The sequence below is a fragment of the Sardina pilchardus genome, chromosome 1, assembly GCF_963854185.1.
Source record: "Sardina pilchardus chromosome 1, fSarPil1.1, whole genome shotgun sequence".
Lineage (NCBI taxonomy): Eukaryota > Metazoa > Chordata > Actinopteri > Clupeiformes > Clupeidae > Sardina > Sardina pilchardus.
In genome coordinates this window covers 13,560,761-13,585,833 of record NC_084994.1, presented here as the reverse complement: position 1 = coordinate 13,585,833, position 25,073 = coordinate 13,560,761, and the positions used below count along the sequence as shown (strand labels likewise).

Below are 25,073 nucleotides of genomic sequence, written 5' to 3'. Positions count from 1 at the left end.
AAATGTAAAACTTGTTCAGAATAATACAACACACATGTCCACCAAATTTGGTTCATTTCCGTGAATGTATGCGTCAACCACAGTAGACGGCGCGCTAGGTGGCGCTATACAGTCCCTGAGCCACACCCTAGGCCAAACCTTTGTCTCTAAGTACAGTTAACAATTCCACATCTACATGCCAAATTACAAGAGTTTTAGTGCATGTCAAGTTGGTGAAAAAGGGCGAAAAAGTTAAGAGTAAGAGGAATAGAAGTATAATAATAATAATAATAATCTGAGCAAAAACAATAGGGCCTTGCACCTACGGTGCAGCCACTTTCAGTGGCCGCACCTCGGTGCTCGGGCCCTAAATATAGCCGCAAGCGGCGATGGCGGGCCCGAGCACCTGCGGTGCGGAGACCTGTGACATTTCGGAATCTAACAAAGCAACATGAGGCGTGTTGGTGGGCATGTGCATGAGCAACACACATGGCCACCAAATTTGGTCAATTTTCTTGAATGTATGTGTCAACCACAACAGACAACGCGCTAGGTGGCGCTATAGAGTCCCTAAGCCACACCCTAGGCCAGAGCTGTTTTTCACTAGCGGCAGTAATAACACACAAGCTCATGAAATTTGATTCATTTTTGTGAATGTAAATGTCAACCCAAAACGGCTAACACGCTAGGTGGCGCTATAGAGTCCCTAAGCCACACCCTCAATAGCGATCGCAATAACACATGTGTCCACCAAATTTGGTTCATTTTCGTGAATGTATGTTTCAACCACAACAGACAACGCACTAGGTGGCGCTATAGAGTCCCTAAGCCACACCCTAGGCCAAAGCTCTGTCTCTGACTAGTGATAGCAATAACACATAAGTCCACCAAATTTGGTTCATTTTCATGAATGTTTGTGTCAACCACAACAGATAACGTACTACTAGGTGGCGCTATAGAGTCCCTAAGCCACACCCTAGGCCAGAGCTCTGTCTCTGACTAGCGATAGCAATAACACATAAGTCCACCAAATTTGGTTCATTTTCGTGAATGTTTGTATCAACCACAACAGATAACGTGCTACTAGGTGGCGCTATAGAGTCCCTAAGCCACACCTTAGGCCAGAGCTCTGTCTCTGACTAGCGATAGCAAAAACACATAAATCCACCAAATTTGGTTCATTTCGTGAATGTTTGTGTCAACCACAACAGATAACGTACTACTAGGTGGCGCTATAGACACCCTAAGCCACACCCTAGGCCAGAGCTCTGTCTCTGACTAGCGATAGCAATAACACATAAGTCCACCAAATTTGGTTCATTTTCGTGAATGTTTGTGTCAACCACAACAGATAACGTGCTACTAGGTGGCGCTATAGAGTCCCTAAGCCACACCTTAGGCCAGAGCTCTGTCTCTGACTAGCGATAGCAAAAACACATAAATCCACCAAATTTGGTTCATTTTCGTGAATGTTTGTGTCAACCACAACAGATAACGTGCTACTAGGTGGCGCTATAGAGTCCCGAAGCCACACCTTAGGCCAGAGCTCTGTCTCTAACTAGCGATAGCAATAACACATAAGTCCACCAAATTTGGTTCATTTTCGTGAATGTTTGTGTCAACCACAACAGATAACGTGCTACTAGGTGGCGCTATAGAGTCCCTAAGCCACACCTTAGGCCAGAGCTCTGTCTCTGAATAACTATAGCAATAACACACATGCCCATAAAATTTGGTTCATTTTGGTGAATGTACATGTCAACCACAACAGACAATGCATTAGGTGGCGCTCTAGAGTCCCTAAGCCACACTCTAGGCCAGAGCTCTGTCTCTGACTAGCGATAGCAAAAACACATAAATCCACCAAATTTGGTTCATTTTTGTGAATGTTTGTGTCAACCACAACAGATAACGTGCTACTAGGTGGCGCTATAGAGTCCCGAAGCCACACCTTAGGCCAGAGCTCTGTCCCTGACTAGCAGAAGCAATTCCACATGTAGCTGCCAAATTACATCCAATTTATAACCTATTTTCTGCTTATAACACCAACTTCCTGTTTCGTAATAAGACGCCATAATTCAAACCTTCGCCATTTCGATATGCTTCGAAAATTCAAAAATCTGTTCGCAATTCCTCTCGGGCAAACCCTCAAGATCCTTTTACTGCTCATATGACATGATTTCGATAAACCGTCCAGGATAAGTGTTTCAAAATACATGATGTGCAAAAATCATAATCATAATCATAACTCAAATTTGTTTAAGATTCACTATGTAGTGTAAATGTAAAAGTTGTTTAGATTTATACAACACATCTGCCTACCAAATTTGGTTCATTTTCATGCATGCACATGTCAACCACAACAGACAGCGCGATAGGTGGTGCTATAGACCCCCTGAGCCACACCCTAGGCCAGGGCTCTGTCTCTCAGTATCAAATGCAATTCTACATATGCCTGCCAAATTACAAGAGTTTTGGAGCATGCCAAGTTGGTGAAACGGCCAAACGGGCTAAGACGAAGAGAGAATAATAATATTGTGTGTGTGTGTGTGTGAGTGTGTGAGTGAGTGAGTGAGTGAGTGAGTGACCAGGAGTCCCTAAGCCACACGCTAGGCCAGGGCTCTGTCTCAGACTAGAGGTGGCAACACACAAGGCAAAGACAAATTTTTATGAGGATTAGAACTTGGGAACTTGGGTCAGTCCCCAATTCAATCACAAAAATGACTTAACCTGAATAAAATCTTTATACACATGATCTTTTTTTTACCTTTTACTTTGCATCACACTGTCATTCTTGACTCTGTGTGTGTGTGTGTGTGTGTGTGTGTGTGTGTGTGTCTGTGTCTGTGTCTGTGTCTCTGTGTGGAGAGCGGGGGAGGAGAGAGAGACATCCAGCTGGGAGAGAGGGGAAAGTGTGAATAACTGTGGGGGGAAGGAAAGAAACAAGGAGGGGGAGAGTGGGTGAGCCACAGTGAGGGAGCGGCTAGGTAGTTCTGTGTGTAACACGCGCGGGCAGCAAGGAGCGGATAGGAGAGACCATAGTCATATGAAAACCTAAATAACTCACTTTCTGTTAATGTGGTTTACGTCGAAATTGCAGCATAGGTTGATATGATTATCATTATTCATCAACTCGCTTCAAAATATTTTAGCTAAAACTGTGTCCACCACAATCATTAATGCGCTTTTAAAAATCACAAACAACACCAAATTCAAAACTTTGTATATGACTGTCACTACAAACACACTAACTAATACTCCATCAAATTTCATCCAAATTAGTCACTGTTTTCTGCCTATAACACCAACTTTTTGTTCCTTTTATAAGACACCTAGGTTCAAACCTTCGCCATTTCGATATGCTTTTGAAATTCAAAAATCTGTTCGCAATTTCTCTTGGGCAACCCCTCAAGATCATTTTACTGCTAAAATGACATGATTTCGACAAACCGTCTAGGAGAAGTGTTTCAAAATACGTGATGTGCAAAAATCATAATCATAATCATAACTCAAATTCTTCTAAGATTCACTATATAGTTTAAATGTAAAACTTGTTCAGATTCATACAACACACATGTCCACCAAATTTGGTTCATTTCCGTGAATGTATGTGTCAACCACAGTAGACGGCGCGCTAGGTGGCGCTATAGAGTCCCTGAGCCACACCCTAGGCCACAGCTCTGTGTCTGAGTATCAAATGCAATTCTACATATGCCAGCTAAATTGCAAGAGTTTTAGAGCATGCCAAGTTGGTGAAAAATGTTACTGGTAAGATAATTATACTATAATAATAATAATAAGAATAATCTGAGCAAAAACAATAGGGCCTTGCACCTACGGTGCAGCCACTTTCAGTGGCCGCACCTCGGTGCTCGGGCCCTAAATATAGCCGCAAGCGGCGATGGCGGGCCCGAGCACCTGCGGTGCGGAGACCTGTGACATTTCGGAATCTAACAAAGCAACATGTGCGTGTTGGGGGGCATGTGCATGAGCAACACACGTGCCTACCAAATTTGGTCAATTTTCCTGAATGTATGTGTCAACCACAACTAACAACATGCTAGGTGGCGCTATAGAGTCCCTAAGCCACACCCTAGGCCAGAGCTCTATCTCTGACTATCGAAAGCAATAACGCACAAGCCCACCAAATTTGGCTCATTTTCGTGAATGTGTGTGTCAACCACAACAGACAATGCGCTAGGTGGCGCTATACAGTCCATAAGACACCCTTGGCCAGAGCGCTGTGTCTGAATAGCTATAGCAATAACACATATGCCAAGAAAATTTGGTTCATTTTCGTGAATGTATGTGTCAACCACAACAGACAATGCACTAGGTGGCGCTATAGAGTCCCTGAGCCACACCCGAGGCCAGAGCTCCGTCTCTGAATAACTTTAGCAATAACACACATGCCCACCAAATTTGGTTCATTTTGGTGAATGTATGTGTCAACCACAACAGACAATGCATTAGGTGGCGCTCTAGAGTCCCTAAGCCATACTTTAGGCCAGAGCTCTCTCTCTGACTACCGATAGCAATAACACACAAACCCACCAAATTTGGTTAATTTTCGTGAATGTTTGTGTCAACCACAACAGACAATGCACTAGGTGGCGCTATAGAGTCCCTACGCCACACCCTATGCCAAAGCTCTGTCTCTGACTAGCCATAGCAATAACACACAAGTCCACCAAATTTGGTTCATTTTTGTGAATGTTTGTGTCAACCACAACAGATAACATGCTGCTAGGTGGCGCTATAGAGTCCCAAAGCCACACCTTAGGCCAGAGCTCTGTCTCTGACTAGCAGAAGCAATTCCACATGTAGCTGCCAAATTACATCCAATTCATAACCTTTTTTCTGCCTATAACACCAACTTCCTGTTTCGTAATAAGACGCCATAATTCAAACCTTCGCCATTTCAATATACTTCGAAAATTCAAAAATCTGGTCGCAATTCCTCTCGGGTAACCCCTCAAGATCATTTTAGTGCTGATATGACATGATTTCGATAAACCGTCTAGGAGAAGTGTTTCAAAATACATGATGTGCAAAAATCATAATCATAATCATAACTCAAATTCTTGTAAGATTCACTACGTAGTTCAAATGTAAAACTTGTTCAGATTCATACAACACACATGTCCACCAAATTTGGTTCATTTCCGTGAATGTATGTGTCAACCACAACAGACAGCGCGCTAGATGGCGCTATAGAGTCCCTGAGCCACACCCTAGGCCAAAGCTCTGTCTCTGAGTTTCGATTGCAATTCTACAAATGGCTGCCAAATTACAAGAGTTTTAGAGCATGCCAAGTTGGTGAAAAAAAAAAAACAGGTAAGACGGAAAAAAGAATAATAATAATCTGAGCGAAAACAATAGGGCCTTGCACCTACGGTGCAGCCACTTTCAGTGGCCGCACCTCGGTGCTCGGGCCCTAAATATAGCCGCAAGCGGCGATGGCGGGCCCGAGCACCTGCGGTGCGGAGACCTGTGACATTTCGGAATCTAACAAAGCAACGTGTGTGTGTTGGTGGGCATGTGCATGAGGAACACACATGCCCACCAAATTTTGTCAATTTTCTTGAATGTATGTGTCAACCACAACAGAAAACACGCTAGGTGGTGCTATAGAGTCTCTAAGCCACACCCGTGGCCAGAGCTCTGTCCTTGAATAACTATAGCAATAACACACATGCCCACCAAATTTGGTTCATTTTGGTGAATGTATGTGTCAACCACAACAGACAATGCAATAGGTGGCGCTAGAGTCCCTAAGCCACACTCTAGGCCAGAGCTCTGTCTCTGACTAGCGGTAGCATTAACATACAAGCCCACCAAATTTGTTTCATTTTCGTGAATGTATGTGTCAACCACAACAGACAATGTGCTAGGTGGCGTTATGGAGTCCCTAAACCACACCCGAGGCCAGAGCTCTGTCCTTGAATAACTATAGCAATAACACACATGCCCACCAAATTTGGTTCATTTTGGTGAATGTATGTGTCAACCACAACAGACAATGCACTAGGTGGCGCTAGAGTCCCTAAGCCACACTCTAGGCCATAGCTCTGTCTCAGACTAGTGGTAGCAATAACACACAATCCCACTGAATTTGGTTCATTTTCATGAATATATGAGTCAACCACAATACACAATGCGCTAGGTGGCGCTATAGGGCCCCTAAGCCACACCCTAGGCCAGAGCTCTGTTCCTGACTAGCAATAGCAATAACACACATGCCCACCAAATGTGGTTAATTTTCGTGAATATATGTGTCAACCACAACAGACAACATGCTAGGTGGCGCTATAGAGTCACTAAGCCACACCCTAGGCCTGAGCTCCTTCTCTGTCTAGCGATAGCAATACGAAAGAAGTCCACTAAATTTGGTTCATTTTCGTGAATGTACACGTCAACCACAACAGACAACACACTAGGTGGCGCTGTAGAGACCTTAAACCACACCCTAGGCCAGAGCTCTATCTTTCAGTAGCGGCAGCAATAACACACAAAACCACCAAATTTGATTCATTTTCATGAATGTACGTGTCAACCACAACACACAATCTGCTAGGTGGCGCTATAGAGTCCCTAAGCCACACCCTATGCCAGAGCTCTGTCTCTGACTAGCAATAGCAATAACACACAAGCCCACCAAATTTGATTGATTTTCGTGAATGTAAATGTCAACCCAAAACAGGTAACACACTAGGTGGCGCTATAGAGTCCTTAAGCCACACCCTTAGCCAAAGCTCTGTCTCTGAATAGCGATGGCAGTAACACATCTGCCCACCAAATTTGGTTCATTTTCGTGAATGTATGTTTTAACCACAACAGACAACGCACTAGGTGGCGCTATAGAGTCCCTAAGCCACACCCTAGGCCAAAGCTCTGTCTCTGACTAGCGATAGCAATAAAACATATGTCCACCAAATTTGGTTCATTTTCTTGAATGTATGTGTCAACCACAACAGAAAATGTGCTACTAGGTGGCGCTATAGAGTCCCGAAGCCACACCTTAGGCCAGAGCTCTGTCCCTAACTAGCAGAAGCAATTCCACATGTAGCTGGCAAATGACGTCCTATTTATAACCTTTTTTCTGCCTATAACACCAACTTCCTGTTTCGTAATAAGTCGCCATAATTCAAACCTTCGCCATTTCGATATGCTTCGAAAATTCAAAAATCTGTTCGCAATTCCTCTCGGGCAACCCCTCAAGATCCTTTTACTGCTCATATGACATGATTTCGATAAACCGTCTAGGAGAAGTGTTTCAAAATACATGATGTGCAAAAATCATAATCATAATCATAACTCAAATGTGTTTAAGATTCAATATGTAGTGTAAATGTAAAAGTTGTTCAGATTCATACAATACATCTGCATACCAAATTTGGTTCATTTTCGTGCATGCACGTGTCAACCACAACAGACAGCACGGTAGGTGGCGCTATAGATCCCCTGAGCCACACCCTAGGCCAGGGCTCTGTCTCTGAGCATGAAATACAATTCTACATATGCCTGCCAAATTACAAGAGTTTTGGAGCATGCCAAGTTGGTGAAACGGCCGCACGGGATAAGAGGAAAAGAGAATAATAAGAATAATCTGAGCAAAAACAATAGGGCCTTGCACCTACGGTGCAGCCGCTGCTACAGCGGCCGCACCTCGGTGCTCGGGCCCTAATAATAATAATAATAATAATCTGAGCAGAAACAATAGGGCCTTGCACCTACGGTGCAGCCACTTTCAGTGGCCGCACCTCGGTGCTCGGGCCCTAATAATAAGAATAATCTGAGCAAAAACAATAGGGCCTTGCACCTACGGTGCAGCCACTTTCAGTGGCCGCACCTCGGTGCTCGGGCCCTAATAATAATCTGAGCAGAAGCAATAGGGCCTTGCACCTACGGTGCAGCCGCTGCTTCAGCGGCCGCACCTCGGTGCTCGGGCCCTAATTAGGGAAACCATCGCTTTGAGGTAACATCAAAAGTGACTATGTTCTGTGTTATCCACTCAGAAACGACTTTGCTCTGTGTTATCCACATATCCACTGAAGTCAGGTTTTGGGCTGCATGTTAAAAAAGAGTTCAGATGCAAAAGCCCCTAAATCCACTTTTGTCAAAAATGAGATAATGATGGTGAGTGAATGCTCTTCACATATAGTGTAAGTTACTTCAATAATTTAGCTTCAAAACTCACTAAATACCATTCTCTTCCTGGTCTGAAATATTGAATTGTAGGCAAAACCCTATAGGAGCCTGATACAAAATGCTCATTTAAAAGAAAAGTGGTCGGACGGATTTAGAGGCTTTTGCGTGTGTGTGTGTGTGTGTGTGTGTGTGTGTGTGTGTGTGTGTGTGTGTGTGTGTGTGTGTGTGTGTGTGTGTGTGTGAGTGTGTGTGTGTGTGTGTGTGTGTGTGTGTGTGTGTGTGTGTGTGTGTGTGTTGGCCTGCAGTGTATTTGTGTCTGTGTGTATGCTTTTATGTATATGTGTTAAACACATACATGTTTAATGTGTGTGTGTGTGTGTCTGTGTTTATGTGTGTCGATGCATGTGTATGTGTGTTTTTAATGTGTATCCTGCAGCACATTAAAAAGAGTGTTCCTGTGTCCTACAGCATCTTTATCGCAGTGATTGGCTCACTATGCAAGTGGACCGGATCCTGCAAGAGGGTTTCCGCGACGTGGGAGTCTACACCGTGGATATGTGGCAGATGACCTCCTGCCACTACCTCGAAGACAACCTCCACCCTGCCTGGCTGATAGTCAAAAATGGAGTCGACATACTTCTCTCTTTCATTTGCCCCCGCTAAGAATGCAGCTTAATGCGGTTTGTGTGTGTGTGTCACTTTGTATGTGTGTATGTTTGTGTGTGTGTGTGTGTGTGTTTCTGTGTCTGTGTGTCATTCTTCCCAGAGCCATAGAAAGAAAGAGTTGCGATATTCTTTGATGTGCCCACCACACAATCAATAATTTGTAAAAACCTGTGCTGAATCGCTATGTCGCCGGAGGGTGTGGTGTATTTCTGGATGCTATAATCCAGGAACTCAATGGCTTCTGATTGGGTGATTGGTAGTTCTGGATGCTATAATCCAGGAACTCAATGGCTTCTGATTGGGTGATTGGTAGTTCTGGATGCTAGAATCCAGGAACTCAATGGCTTCTGACTGGGTGATTGGTAGTTCTGGATGCTAGAATCTAGGAACTGAATGGCTTCTGATTGGGTGATTGGTAGTTTTGCAACATTTGTCATCTCCCTTACAGGAAACCGGCATGAAAACGCTGACATGCTTCTCTACCTCACTGAATCTCCCCACCATAATTTGGAACACCGCTTCAGATGCAATATATGTTTGGCCACTGCTTTTTCTTAGCGCTGTTGTGTTCTGTTCTGTTTCATTCTGTGTGTGTGTCTGTGTCTGTTTCTGTGTCTGTGTCTGTGTCTGTGTCTGTGTGTGTGCAAGTGTTTATGTGTATCCTGCAGCACATTAAAAAGAGTGTTCCTGCATCCAACAGCATGTTTATGGCAGTGATTGGCTCACTATGCAAGTGGACCGGATCCTGCAAGAGGGCTTCCGTGTGTTTGTTTAGGACACAAATGCCATGTCTGAGCACACCAATCGTCATGGTAACAGGGGAAGGAATAGTGATAGGAAGGCACAACTTCATTCTCTCCGGTGGTCACAACGTTACCTGAATAAAGTCTGGAAACTCTTTCTCTCCCCTGATTTCATTTGCCCCCTTGACACCAACTAGAACTTCAGTTAAGACTAATCTGAGCAGATTGAACCAGATTACAGCTGTCTGGTCAACGAGTGTGGTCTGTGGCTCCAATAGACCCTTTTCACGTGATGTCAGCAGCTGGATATCAGTTCGTCCAGTAGCAGTAATATACAGTCATAACGTCATTTAACTTTACTCTCAAATCAATGCAGCTACGAGAGCAATGATTGCAAACGATAACTGAACATAACGTTAGTCCTAACGTTAGGAGACCCGTGCTATACATGCTACTTCAGCTAGCTAACATTTTAGCAAGTTGGTTTGATATTGGATATTCGGATACTCAATGAAAGACCGTTCCTTATTTTGAATCTCAAACCAATATCAAACCAACTTGATCTTCGGTGAAGCTAGCTGAAGTTGCTGCTATATATTAAGGATTAGGCTACTGACTTTACTCTCAAATCAAGGCAGCTACGAGATGATCGCCAAAGATAACAAGGAAAATGAAGATAATAAATACACATGAAATGATAATCTTACCTCAAGAACTGTAACCGTATCACCATAGCTTTTGCTTACGCCAGATGAACTGATACCCAGAAAAGCTTCAAAGCGGAAAGTGTCTGACCGACGTTAGCGTGAAAAGGGTCTATTGGTGGAATTCATGGTGACAGACCTCAGTGTCTGCTGGCATGTTGCCTTGCTGTCTTCTTCAAGCATGCCATCTCATCTCACATATTAATCCCAATGCATAATGCTAAAGATGGAGTGGGAGTGCAATAAGAGGGATTATTATTGTCTTCATGAGATTACCACAGCAGTGACTGTTCAAACATGACAAACCTGGCCTGCTTTAAGACATAGTATGATGGGGAAAACATAATTCCAGCTATAAGCATTCATTACTGAATATATTGTATGATCAAAAATGTGCAGTGAGCAGAATTTAAGCATGACTGCATGCATGTGATATTTCTTACTGATCAAAATGACGTAATCCTAAAAGCTGTTTTGAGTCCAGGCTCTACTGTATGTTTAGCCTATTTAATTACTTAAAGAGACACTTCACCGATTAGCATTAAGCTTTGTATCTTTAGAAAACCCGTCATGTTTTTGAATGGTTGTGCATCATTCCCTTAGTTTGCCTTGAGATGGGTGAAATACGGATTTCAATGTTGGACTTGCTGCTTTCAATGATGTAAAAATCATCATTTTACATCATTGAAAGCAGGAAGTCATGGGTTTCACTGAAATCCGTATTTGTCCCATCTCAAGGCAAACTGAGGGAATGATACACGACCATTCAAAAACATGACTGGTTTTCTAAAGATACAAAGCTTAATGCTAATCAGTGAAGTGTCCCTTTAAAGGTGCACTATGTCCCTGTAAGGTTACCCTAAATATTCAACCAGGATGTGAGGTGTTAGAAATTTTTGCTGCCCTTTTTCTGACCCTGGACCGGTAAAGGTCCTGGATGGAAGGGAGATCAGCTTCAATGATCCTCTCTGCATCCCTTATTGTCCATTGCAGTCTGGCCCTGTCTCGTTTGGTGGCTGACCCAAACCAGACAGTGATGGAGGTGCAGATGACGTTCTGAATGATCGCTGAGTAGCAAGTGGTCAGCAGCTCCTTTGGCAGATTAAGCTTCCTTCTTTGGAAGTAAAACCTCTGCTGGGCCTTCCTCTGGATAGTGTCGATGTGGGGAGACCATTTTAGGTCCTGTGAGATGGTTGATCCCAAGAACCTAAAGGAAATGAATCCACATTGGACACTGTGTCGATGTAAACCAATTATTTAAATACGTACACAAAATGAAACATCTGCGTCCACTGCATAGTCGACAACATCAGATTTCTGATGGATGCACGTGCACAGGACTTGAGATTGCTTGCGGGAACATTCCTCTTCTTTTCACACATTTTCAGCGAGGAACACAAGCCTGTCCCTCTACTTAGGCTTCAGGCATGTTCAGTTTCACATAACAATGCCCCCTGCCACACTGAACACACACAGTGTGTGTGTGTGTGTGTGTGATCCTGGGGTCCATCAATGAGGACATGTCCAGGAGTTCATCCTTCACAGGGACATGGCAGCAGTCTCATTGTTTGCGGTTCTGTCGAGTAGATACTCACATTTCAGGGTTTGGGCGTGTCGTGCACGAAGACACTGCAGTGAATGAGTTTGGTTTTAACCAAAGCTAGTGGAGAGTTACATCAGCGCAGTCATTGTTTGCGGTTCTGTCGAGTAGTTGCTCACATTTCAGGGTTTGGGCGTGTCGTGCACATAGATTCTACAGAAAATGAGTTTGGTTTTAACCAAATCTAGTGTAGAGTTACACGCAGTCATTGTCTACAATCTGTGTCGACTCGACTAGTCACTCACATATCAGGGAATGGCCATGTCATGCTACAATGCATATGTCCGTGTGTGTGTGTGTGTGTGTTTGGTAGCCTACTGTAGGTCATGTACATATTGTAGGTTGGTGGTCCATGGACATTGCATTGGTGGACAATATACAACTAAGGCCAAGCAGCTAGTTAAGTAGGCTACTGCTCCAGTTATAAGGAGCAGAAGTTTATTAGGAAGAGACGATGTTTTCTACCCTTTAACTATATACTAAATAGCACTCTGGAAAAAGACATCCGAAGGAGACGATGCAGACAGGAGCTTTCTGTTGATCTTTATTCCCCGTATTGCAATTATAGTACAGCGAAAACAAAGTTTCGGGCTGACAGTCAAGACAGGAGAAGGTGTCATCCGCTGAGGCCCCGATGAATGTCCTAACTAGGGATTGCTGGGGCTGGGGCTGGGGCCCGTTTCTTATAGGCTACACCATTTTTGATGTCCCCTCCCGTGTCATCCCAAACTTCTTTCAGCCAATCAGAGAAAAGTTCATTATTCAACCGTCTAGGAATTCTTGTGTCTTTCTATTTCCCTGCTTTTTCGGTGTCAGTAAGGCCAATTAAAAAAGATGGAGGTTATTTTGGAGATTCTCTTCTCATTATATCTATGATGAATGATATCGCAAATTGGGCTTCGTGCTTAAGATTTAGGTGTAAGGAGAGTTGCCTGATATCTAGGATTGTCTGCCTTCCTTAGAGCTCCATCAGCTGATGACCTCCCTTCTCCCCTGACCATGTGTAAGAGCCTTGGCATGGCGTTTGCCTCATACTGCTCTTCTGATTTATTTATACAGTAATCAAGTTGGCTCAGAAGCATGTTCAGCGCATACAGAGGCCCAAGGGCGCTTGTAGCAAAGTGACAGACACAGGAACACTACAGCAAGTGCAGTAGGCACAACATTAAAGCTTTTGAACCATGAATGCATCCTGTCCACCTGGAAAAAAAAAACACTGCATCTAATCTGATAAACCACATCCGCTTTTCCCTCGCATAATTAGTCATTTGTTCTGGCCATGACATGCATAGCTCCCTACTGTTCAATTTACAGTCTAACGTAGACTAGGCTACTGTTTCTTTTTTTATTTTACGCACCACGGTAAAACGCCATGGCCATCATGTGTATTCTTAATCAAATAATTTCTGTCAAATCAAAAGTGTATTCACAGGGGAAACCATACCAAACCCGAGTAGATTCCCCAAACAGCGTATTCTGCGCATTCGTATTCATAGCTCAAAACTCCTGTTTAAACATCTCAGATGACGTTCAACGCAATGGATTTAATTGGCTTAGATTATAAGAAAAGGGCATGTATTTAACTGTGAACTGTTGTTGAATTTTGCCAAAGTGTGATTGGGCTAGGATCACGGGAGGTGTGTCAAGCCAATACAAGTCCAATGTGCGGGCTGTCATTTAATTCATAAAGCTAATCAGCTTTATGCGAACAGAACTGTACGTTTTTAAACGATAGGCTATTTACAATCGTGTCTGGTAGCCTACGTTTTGCCGCGAGGGGAAATGCAATGGACTCAAAGACCCTCCATCAGGCGTGAGTACAGCCTAATGTAGCCTGCTAATTTCCTTTGTCTTAAAAACATAAATAAATCACTTTTCCTGAAAATGAGGCATTTATAGGATAAGTATTACATTGTCTTAAGCCTTGTAAGGTCTGTGGGACCCGTTTTCAATTTGGTAAAAAGAAAATCGTAGCCTATAGGCTATTTATTCTTTTTTCAAACTAGCCTAATTTTCTGTGAAGAACATACAATCTACTTATTTTCTATGACTGCACAGCAGGGGTGGAAATTAAAATTTGAAAATGTGAAAATCTATCAGCCAATAGCAGATTTCTGGTCAAATTAACCCGCCACTCAATGTTAAAATATGACTTTGTGTCTGAAATCTACCAGCCATGCACTCTCCCATTTTACCAGCATTTGGCTGGTGGCTGGTGTTAATTTCCATCCCTGCTGCACAGGTGTAGGCTACATGGCAAATATGAACCATAAGTGATGTAGCCTATGTCATTGGCAGCCTAATTGAGCTAACAGTAGGCCTATTTGATCAGTATTTAAATTGTTATCCAGTGCTTAATTTGAGCCAGAACAAGCCGGAACAAGATCCGGAACCTCCGACGTTGGATCCGGCAGCTTAATCTGGGATCCGGCAGCTATTTAATTAGACCCACCACCTCCATGACCATGTCACAATTAAATAAAGCAAATAGGCTAATAATTCATTAATTTAGTAAATAAAAGTTCGTTTAGTGTTCAGTTTTGTTCTGTCTTTTCTTTCATGTGACATATTCCATCCGGGTTTTTCGTCGTAGACGTAGAGTAGCCTAAACTTAATTTGCACGGTAAATAGAGCATCTCTTCTCCCCTCTAGGGGAGAGTGGGGTAATGTGAGACACTGGGTAATGTGAGACACACCCTGTATCTAGGCAACAGAACACATTTGTGCCCATGTGACCATTTTGTTTTCAAGCCCTTCCCATTTCCCCTTGGCCATGAAGGAGAGAAGCTCGTTTTGCTGAGGTAAGCATGTTTTTTCCCAAAAAATGTTTTTTGTGCATGTAAAAGTAAATTTTCTTGCAATCAACTTAATCACACCATTGACTTCTCTGGTCTGTCTCATTTTACCCCAAAGCTGGGGTAAAGTGAGACACAAGACCACTTTTTTAAAAAACATTATATTGTCACTGCCTTTCATCCAAAATACATTCTGATCATTACCATTGAAAGGAAACATCCTGAATTAATGGGAAATGTGTCAATTTCACCGATATATCATTTTAGCTCGCTTAGAGGGGAGCAAATGTAAAAAATGTCTCACTTTACCCCACTTTCCCCCTACCATCTCCCCACAACTCTTTCTTTGCCTTTTTGGCCCACCGCTTGCCCGGTTCAATCCCATTCCCTATGTGAAATCATGGATTGTCAAAGGACATAGAACTGCACGGGATGCCGTCTAGATTTCTAGGCTACGGGATCTGAAAAGTAGAGAGAGAAGCAGGGAAATTGAGGCCAGGAGGTCTATAGATACTGTATGGGCTGTTTTGGACAAATAAGATGTCAACTGGCTCCTGTGTCAACTGGCTTCGTTGATGACGTTTCACGATTCATGACGTTTCTTTGACAGATGTGGCACCTTGATTTGTCAACTCTCTGATAAACTGGAGGCAAACGAATACAAATATGCATGACGTCTTAATATTAAAGACGTTAAATATTAATATTTAAATTTGGCTGCTAGGCTATATGCACTAGATCATGAATATGCCACCAAAAAAAAAACATTACCTAAATAAAATAATTTTCACTCCACGTGGGAATCGAACCGCTACCTAAATCAATCAACTTGACTGCCAGCGTTTACGCCACGGACAAACCGACAATGTACTGTGAAGTGCACTAGTCTTATATTATTAAAACATGTCAACTCATGTTATCATGACTGTAGCAAGTTAACATGACTGATCATGTTATCTGGCTACAGAGTTATCTTGATACCGTTGCCCAAGTTGACCTTCTAAGTTGGCTATCATGGTTTAGTTTTAGGCTATGTGTTTATAATAAGGATGAACTGGTGATTAAATCTTTTTTGTTTTAGCATGCCGGTTCCTGCATTGGTTTTTAATTTTGGCAGTTGGAAATCTGTTTGTCTTGGTAGGTAGATATTTCTTTCTTTATGCCTAGTGGTAACAAAAAACGATGAAATCAAACGAAAACATGGGCTTACTTAATTTAACTTACTTCGAGCTCTAATTCCAACTCTATTTTCCTTTGCAATTTTTTCTCAAATTTGCCCTGATTCACTGCCATCCAGTGTGCCACATCTGGTAGGCTAATCTCAGCAAACGTCTCCTCTGTGTGAGTCTTCTCTTTCTCCTCGTCATGGTCAGAGGCATGCCACTTAGTTTTCCTACCAAGAACCATATCTGGATTGTAATTTCCCACCACAAAGTTTATTATTAAATATTTCATTATTAAATATCAAATTGGACTATGTGTTTCATGCAGTGACGTGATCCTTTTATAATTTGCTAGTAGTGCTATGGTGATATGGTGACAACTTTACAATTTGGCTTCGTCAGCCCAACTCACGATCACTGTCCCTGCCAGGGAGTGGTCTACGTGATATGCGTGACTACAGTACACCCACATAAAAAGCATCACCATCTCAGTATGCCCACTTAAAATAAGGAAGGATGAGAATCTACATTTGGGGTTGATCACAGTATACCCTCTATACAACTTACAGTACGCCCACTATAACTACTACAGCACTGCTGCCGACACACACACACACACACACACACACACACTCTCTCTCTCTCTCTCTCTCTCTCTCTCTCTCTCTCTCTCTCTCTCTCTCTCACGCTCTGTAATCTGACACCTTGCAAGTTATTTTACAATCAATCAGTTCAATCTAGTTTGGTCTCTTTCTTTCTCCCACACAGCTGGACAACAATGAAACAATAATTTCTTGTTAAATTAACCTGTTGACCAACAAAAAACATGGGTGGTACCTAAGCCTATTCCACTTTCCAGTGACTGCAAACCCAAAGCACCCAATCAGGTGGTTTTGTCCCACTCTGTAGCTCTTATTTTGGCATTGGTTCGCAAAAAGCATTCATCTCATGAAAGTTTAACATGTATTGATATCTCAGAAAAAGAAAGATTCTCCCCAAGCGCTTTTCTGTTACTTAATTGATTGCTTCATTTAATTCGTTCACAAATCTGTCCATTTACTCAAATATACGTTCACATTTCCCTTTTAAAACTTCATATATCCAATGACCTCCAGAGATCATCAATCATTATAGATAGATATAGGTACTTTACGTTGTTTGCTTATCGCTATGCACATGTGAGGGAGATGATCCATGAATCGTAAAGGAAGGAGACTGGAGCACACTGATCTCACTTGCAGTCTTTAATGGTGCAAGCAGACTAGACTGACGTTTCGACACTATGTGTCTTCTTCAGAGTCTCTTTAATGGTGCAAACAGACTAGACTAACGTTTCGACACTATATGTGTCTTCTTCAGAGACTCTAGTCTTCGAAACGTTAGTCTAGTCTGTTTGCACCATTAAAGACTGCAAGTGAGATCAGTGTGCTCCAGTCTCCTTCCTTTATGATTCTCCTGGTCCTATACTGAGAAGCACCCGTGACAGCAGATGAGGGATTGATGCGCAGAGTTCTTCATTTTAACATGATCCATTAATCATTTGTTCATTTGATATTCAATTGAGAATCCAAAATTGTAAAATCAAAAAATGTCATTATTTGTTTATGAATGTGATACAAACAAACAAATAACGCTTTATTTTTCAGACTTTTGGATTCTCAATTGAATGTCAAATGAACGAATGGTACACAGACCGAAAATAAATCCCTTTGTTTGTTTATCTCTGTGCAGCTGTTGTTGTCCTACACGTTCGGATGTGGCAAGCTTCTCCTTGGGCCTCACCAGCAGCAGTGCGCTGACAGACCTGACAGACTCGGCTCGAATGAAACGCAGACGACGCTAAAGGGCCCGACGCCAGCGTTACCGGTGAGCGGAGACCCGGGCTTCAGTCCAGAGGAGTGGGACCGGATACAACAGGCGATCCACTGGCCCGAACCTGACCGTGAGATTAGCAATGCAAGTGTCTGCACGAGTGCGGCCCACTCCACCTTCATTATTAACGACTTCAAGCAGAGTTACACAGTGGGAGAGGAAGTCTTCGCCACCATCTTCGCCAAAGACTTCACAAGTACTCCAAAACGCTACGGAGGAGACTTCTTCCAGGCCAAGGCTTATTCAGCCAAATTAAAGGTAATTTTGTGTTTTTTCCACAGCTCTATGAATCAAGTTATTCCGTAAAGTACACACACACACACACACACACACACACATACACATACACAGACAGGCTACCAGGGCTGCATGGGTTCCACGAAAGCATCCTAAGCCTAGATCTTCGTAAAGTCCCTCTTTCCAACATCTTAAAGGAATAGTTCGGAATTTTGGAGTTTGGACATAGGACCTCATTTCCAACTTAGTCGGGGTGATATAGGTCGGTGAAGACCATTTTCAGTGAATTTTCTACGAGGCACACGTCTTTCTAACTTTCCCACATTGAAATCGTATTTTCCATGGAGATAAATACATAGAAAAATAACTTTGTTCACGACCTGTCCCCCCTGACCTGACCTGTCTCCGCTAATTGTGCAGGCCACCTGTTATCAACGGCACACTGCTTCTGCTGCTTCTACAAAATACGATTACTCGTCACTGATCACGCCCAGATAGGAGGCCGGAAGTGGGCACCATTTCATTCCATTGAAAACCCCCTTTATGATTCATCTTCCTAACTATACGATCTTTGGTGCAAGGGCACCTCAAAATTTGCTACATTTTCTCGCAGTTTGTTATAGAGACACGCTAGCCAACATCACTCAGGAGAAATCAAATTTAGCCTATCAATCACTGGCTTATCCATCTGGCATACCCGGATCATTGGTCTTATTGGTTGAAGGACTAAGGACTCCCCAGACTAATGTTCAATCTCAACATTACCACACATTATTACAACTTCTCAATTTGCTTGATTTAAATGATCATGTTTACTTTTCCACCTCAACATTAAATTGCACTCGTTTTAGGCAAGAAATCTCAACAAAAGATGAAAACAGATGTTGTAACTAAACATTTTAAGCAAAGATAGCCATTAAGTTTTACAGTGTGAACCACCAGAATGGCACCTACATGGCCCAGTTCACACGCACACACACACACACACACACACACACTCACACAATGGCACACGTCACATACAGTAGTCATCTGTTTCTGCACCTCAGGCCAGCGTGTTTGGAGAGGTGGTGGACCACCAGAACGGCACCTACACGGCCCGGTTCAGGCTCCCGTGGGCCGGCCCAGTGACGCTGGCCGTGCGCCTGATCCACTCCAGCGAGGCGGTCCGCATCCTCAAGCAATGGCGGCGCAATGACGCCGACCGGATCTACTTCCTGAACTACTTCCGGGGCGCCAGTCAGCAGCTTGGGGGTGCCACGGTGGAGGAGGTGGTGGAATGTAACGTGAAGTGGCCGGGCGTGAAGTTGTCGCCGTCGCTACAGGGACGGTGCGAGTACCACGACGCCCTCACGGGCCTCACCTGGCAGTGCCACAAGCCCCCGACGCTGACGTGCCAGGACCGCGTGTTCCACTCGGGGGGCGGATTCAATAAACGCAACCACGCCCTGGAGGAGGTGCTCATGGACAGGTGAGCCAGACACACTCATAGGCCCCGTTCACACATACAGGGGTATCTTGAAAAACACACATAGGCCCCGTTCACACATACAGGGGTATCTTGAAAAACACACATAGGCCCCGTTCACACATACAGGGGTATCTTGAAAAACACACATAGGCCCCGTTCACACTTACAGGGGTATCTTGAAAAACACACATAGGCCCCGTTCACACATACAGGGGTATCTTGAAAAGGAGGAGGTCCTCATGGACAGGTGAGCCAGGATACTATGTGTTAGGTATTGAATATTGCCTTCACCTGTCTTAAGTTTGGTCCTGTTGGGCCACCCTAATTCTCTTCCCCTATCGGCTGATGTTCTGTATACACTTTCAGTTGAATTGAAAGTAAACTGACAGCAACTACAGCTTTTTGTTGTGTCTCTTTATGTGAGTTTAAATTAATGTCAGTATACCACAAATTTGCCTTTTGAATTAAAATAGCCCCACATCATCACATACCCTTCACCATAGCAAGATTTGCATGGTTTTATTTCAGTTAGCCTAAGAGCTGGTTTGATTTGCGTTGAGAGATGATTATGGAAAGTACTCCATGCCATTTCCAAAAGAATATTTTTTATTCTGCTTTTTAGTCAACTTTACCATGGATTCATACATGAGCACAACGGTAGTATATCATATTTTCAGCCCCTGAACATGCATTCCTCATATCTACACACACAGGCCACATGGACTTTACATGTTTTCATAACTCTGTCATGTCTCTATTAGAGAAATTCAGATTTTGAGGTAACATCAACATCACATTGTGTCCCCTCAGTCAGCATGTGAACCAGTGGCTTACCGGTGACTCACGCCTGATCAGAGTGACTGGAACTAATTTAAGCACTGGTATGTGATGCACACACAAATTAACACACAGAGACGCACACCTGCACACACACACACATACCTGCACAAAGATGCCGAGGCCTATTGTACATGCACCATTTGTTCAAATGGGCTTTAAGGCCATTTCATGTTCTGTAAGTCTATGGGCCCTATCTTGGCAATCTGAAACGTCTGATCCAAAATGGCATTTACAAATGAAAGTTCGGGAAGAGTCTCAGAAATATGATCAATATTGATACAATTGATTTACGAGCACTTTCACTTCTCAGGACTATAACAGAGGCCACGACCCTAAATAGGATGTGGGTCCCCATTTTCCCACTGATTATGGTCCCATTTCCATTTTCATCTAGTTGCAGTTTGTTTTCATCTAGTTTGCAGTTCGTTTTCATTTAGTTTGCGGTTTGTTTCCATATTTGCTCATGTTGTGAATATTTGCAGCGTTTTCTGAGTTTGAAAGTGCAGGTTTTTTTCTGAGGTTGCAGATGTTTTTGAATATGCATGTGTTGTGACCCTTTTTGGCCACCGTAATACTTACTTATACTTAAACCAGTAAGGTATATTGTATTGTCCGCCGGTAATTATCGAAAAATAAGTCCCGACGCGCAGCGGAGGGGTTTTGCTTTGTCCTGATGAAACTTCCAATTCAACAGACCTCCGAACGTTGGGAAGGCCCATTCATGTGAATGGAACTCTCTGCAGCACTCTGAAGAGCCGTGTAATAAGGATTAATAAAAGTGGAGCGCATAGCAAAAAAAATCACCACTGACTGGGTGTATGATATGCAGAAGACTTGTGTTGCGCTTAGCACCACCTTGCACCAGTTGCATGATAGGGCCCGATATGTTTTTATCTCCCATACAATAAAGAGATCTCCTCCACAGACACATACAGAACATCCATGTCTTTATATCTTATCTATATGTGTAACTATTTATTTACTATTACCTGCTTCTGTGAAACACAATGCTTTGTTTGTGAAGTGTGCTATGTGAATCATGAGATTAACATTGTTGTCTTTTCGTATGAAAGATATACTGTAGACAATAGCCTCAAATATCCATCTTTCCTGTACTGTCTTACCTTCAGTGGTGAGCAAGCCGTGCAAACCTGGACTTCCCACGCCAGTCCCAGCAGGATTCTACCTGAACGATGTGTGGACGTCACTTGTGTGCGCCGCCCGACATTTCTCTGTTCCAGACATCGCGCCATGCCTGAGGGACAAGGACATCTATTTCTTCGGAGACTCCACCATCAGACAGTGGTTTTCATACCTCAATGAGACTGTACCAAGTAAGGAATATATACTAATAAGATACCCCCCCCACACACACACACACCACCACACACACACCAGTGGCTTGGATAAACCATGCCCACCCCAACATAAACCCTGGCCACCCCAGTGGTCACCTCTGGTTATGTGGCGACGGATTCAAAATATGTCAAAATTCAGATTCTTCTCTGTTGAATTGCTCACAGAGTTCTTATCATACATACAGTGCCTATACAGAAAGTCATCATACCCCTTTTAAATAGTTACTTTTTTGTCTTACAGCCTGAAATCAAAACCCATTTTAAAATATATATTTTTCCAGTTTTATTTACAAATTTAGCTGTACAAAATATCAAAATAATGAAAAGCTCTAATAGTCATCCAGAGACTGACTCGCCATCCAAATGTTTTCCAGGTCAATAAAAAACCCAATATATAGTAGTTTGAGAATAAATATAATGGGCTATATTACGGATCAAATTCAACTCTAAGTGTAAAGAAATAAATAAGCTTACGAGTAGGGAAAACTAAAGGTACAGTTCAACAACTAAGACGTTAGCGTCGCTGATAATGAGAGAGAGAAGAGGTGCCGTTCCCACACTCACGGTACGGCCACACGTATCCGTCACGTCACTATGTTGTGTCGTAATCCACTATTTTCCTATGGGTGACGTCAAGCGACTTTAACGGTCCCGCAAAGCACTCCCGGGAAGGCAGCGCTGCTTTTGAAATAGTGCCACGCGATAGAAAAGCTGGCCGATGCCCATCTTTATGCAAATGAGTCCGTTGAATTTGAGGCTTCTGTCCAATGAAAGCACGAGGTTGTAGGTCTGTTGTTGTACTACAATGGTGCCTGTGAACCTTGGTTCCATTTCCAAGACAAATTCATGTTTTAACAATCATCTCTTCCACGACCAGCTAGTAGTCCATAAAACAAACGAAACTTGGATTTGGAGAAAAACATTGACTGTTGGTGTTTTTCGTGAGTAATTGAGATTGCATTGAGTAGTTTAAATAAAACAAGATTTAAAAATGGCTTGCATAGTTTGTATAGGCTATTAATATTTTCATATACTGTTAAATACATGCCTAAAATGGTGGTCCATTTATGAGAAACATTTATTTTATTATTATTATTTTATTGATCATAGAACAACAAGTATACAACCATTTGTATACAACACAAACAGATCGAAACACATGAGACTATGGGGTTTTTTTCCTGCCAAAAAGAAAATTAAAATGAAAACAGTGAAATTAAAATGAAAAACTTGTTTTGCCATTTCATTTTTCAAGGTGTCAGTGCAATTATCCTGCAAAAATGTAAAAATAAAATGAAATACATTTGGCCTTTAATTTCCTGATAAACATGATACATTTGTGACAAAAATAAAAAAAAATAATTGAAAACGTCTATAACATGTTTTTTTTTCTTGTTCCTCTTCTCAGCTCTAAACAGCGTCAACATCCAGACAGAGCCCCTCATGGCCGTGGACCTGCAGAACAACGTCGCCATGCACTACCGCACCCACGGTCTCCCTCTGCATAGCGGCAAGATCCCCGTGGCAACCCTCCACTACATGAGCAGCGAGATCGACGGCCTGGCTGGTGGGTCACGCACCGTGGTCGTGTTGAACTTGTGCGCCCACTTCACCAGCTACCCACTCACGTACTACGCCTACCGCGTCTGGCTGATCCGAAGGTCGGTCGTCGCCCTCTTGAAACGCGCGCCGGGGACCAAGGTCATCATCAAGACGGCCAACACGGGGTACAACAAAAAGGTGGTGTATTGTTTCTCCGCAGTATACAATCAATAATGATCTTTTTTCCCCCTTTTACATTTTGAGTGTTTCACACAATAACAGAGAAGAAGATAATGATAACATTAATAGTAATTGTAATTATTATTATTGTTATTATAATAATAATTGTTTTATTATATTTTCCATTTCCAAAGAAATCTTGAGGAGAGATCTTGACCAATGTTTGGCTTTTGCCTGCGTGCGTGCGTGGGTGCGTGTGTGTGTGTGTGTTAGCCTGCAGTGTATTTGTGTCTGTGTGTATGCTTTTCTGTATGTAAAACACACATGTTTAATGTGTGTTGTGTGTGTCTGTGTTTATGTGTGTCGATGCATGTGTGAGTGTGTGTGTGTGTGTGTGTGTGTGTGTGTGTGTGTGTGTGTGTGTGCATGTGTTTATGTGTATCCTGCAGCAGATTAAAAAGAGTGTTTATGCGTCCAACAGCATCTGTATCGCAGTGATTGGCTCACTATGCAAGTGGACCGGATCCTGCAAGAGGGCTTCCGTGACGTGGGGGTCTACATGGTGGACGTGTGGCAGATGACCTCGTGCCACTACCTCGAGGACAACCTCCACCCTTTCCGGCTGATAGTCAAAAACGGAGTCGACATACTTCTCTCTTTCATTTGCCCCCGCTAAGAATGCAGCTTAATGCGGTGTGTGTGTGTGTGTGTGTGTGTGTGTGTGTGTGTGTGTGTGTGTGTGCGCCAGTCTGTATGTGTGTATGTTTATGTGTGTGTTTCTGTGTCTGTGTGTCATTCTTCCCAGAGCCATAGAAATAAAGAGTTGCAACATTCTTTGATGTGCCCACCAGACAATCAATAATTTGTAAAAACCTGTGCTGAATCGCTATGTGCTGAAGTTTTGCGACATTTGCCATCTCCCAACGCTGACACGCTTCTCTACCTCACTGAATCTTCCCACCATAATTTATGCTTCAGATGCAATATTGTTTTGGCCACTGCTTTTACTTGGCGCTGTTGCGTTCTGTTCTGTTTCTTTCTGTGTCTGTCTGTGTGTGTGTGTGTGTGTGTGTGTGTGTGTGTGTGTGTGTGTGTGCGTGTGCAAGTGTTTATGTGTATCCTGCAGCATGCTAAAAAGAGTGTTCATGCATCCAACAGCATCTTTATCGCAGTGATTGGCTCGCAGTGATTGGACCGGATCCTGTAAGAGGGCTTCCGTGTGTTTGTTTAAGACACAAATGCCATGTCTGAGCACACCAATCGTCACGGTAACAGGGGAAGGAATAGTGATAGGAAGGCACTATTTCATTCTCTCCGGTGGTCACAACGTCCCCCCACCCCCCACCCCCCAGCTCTAGCTCTAGCTCTCCTCTTTCATCTGCCATGCGTGCCATATCTTTCTGACTGATGTAATGAGTAAATCAAACGAGAGTAATGGTAGCCTATAAGCTATATAACATTATTATCTGTTTTTATAACATAAAAGGAGCGATGTATTTGGTATCAATGGGAAGCTCTGTTTCTCCTCTTTCATTTGATATGCGTGGCATGTTTGTGCTATGCCGGTCTCGCGAGTAATTCAAGCGAGAGTGCTGGATGCGCGGGTGAACGCAGAGCAATATAGACTGTAAATATGATATACTTTGATTAATAATTAGGGCCCGAGCACCGAGGTGCGGCCACTGAAGTGGCTGCACCGTAGGTGCAAGGCCCTATTGTTTTTGCTCAGATTATTAGGGCCCGAGCACCGAGGTGCGGCCGCTGTAGCAGTT

At 43.1% G+C, this 25,073-nt stretch overlaps 1 protein-coding gene across 1 annotated transcript; it reads left to right on the top strand.

The window, feature by feature from the left end:
* Positions 1–15,709: 15,709 nt before the first annotated feature.
* Positions 15,710–23,977, top strand: LOC134076549 (NXPE family member 3-like; the record flags this gene model as incomplete). Its single annotated transcript, XM_062531670.1, has 7 exons — positions 15,710–15,775; positions 17,533–17,931; positions 18,960–19,381; positions 20,192–20,262; positions 21,352–21,555; positions 22,988–23,319; positions 23,783–23,977. Coding segments are annotated over 7 exons (1,689 nt in total), but the record flags the coding sequence as incomplete, so codon positions are not given.
* Between the last annotated feature and the right edge of the window lie 1,096 nt (positions 23,978–25,073).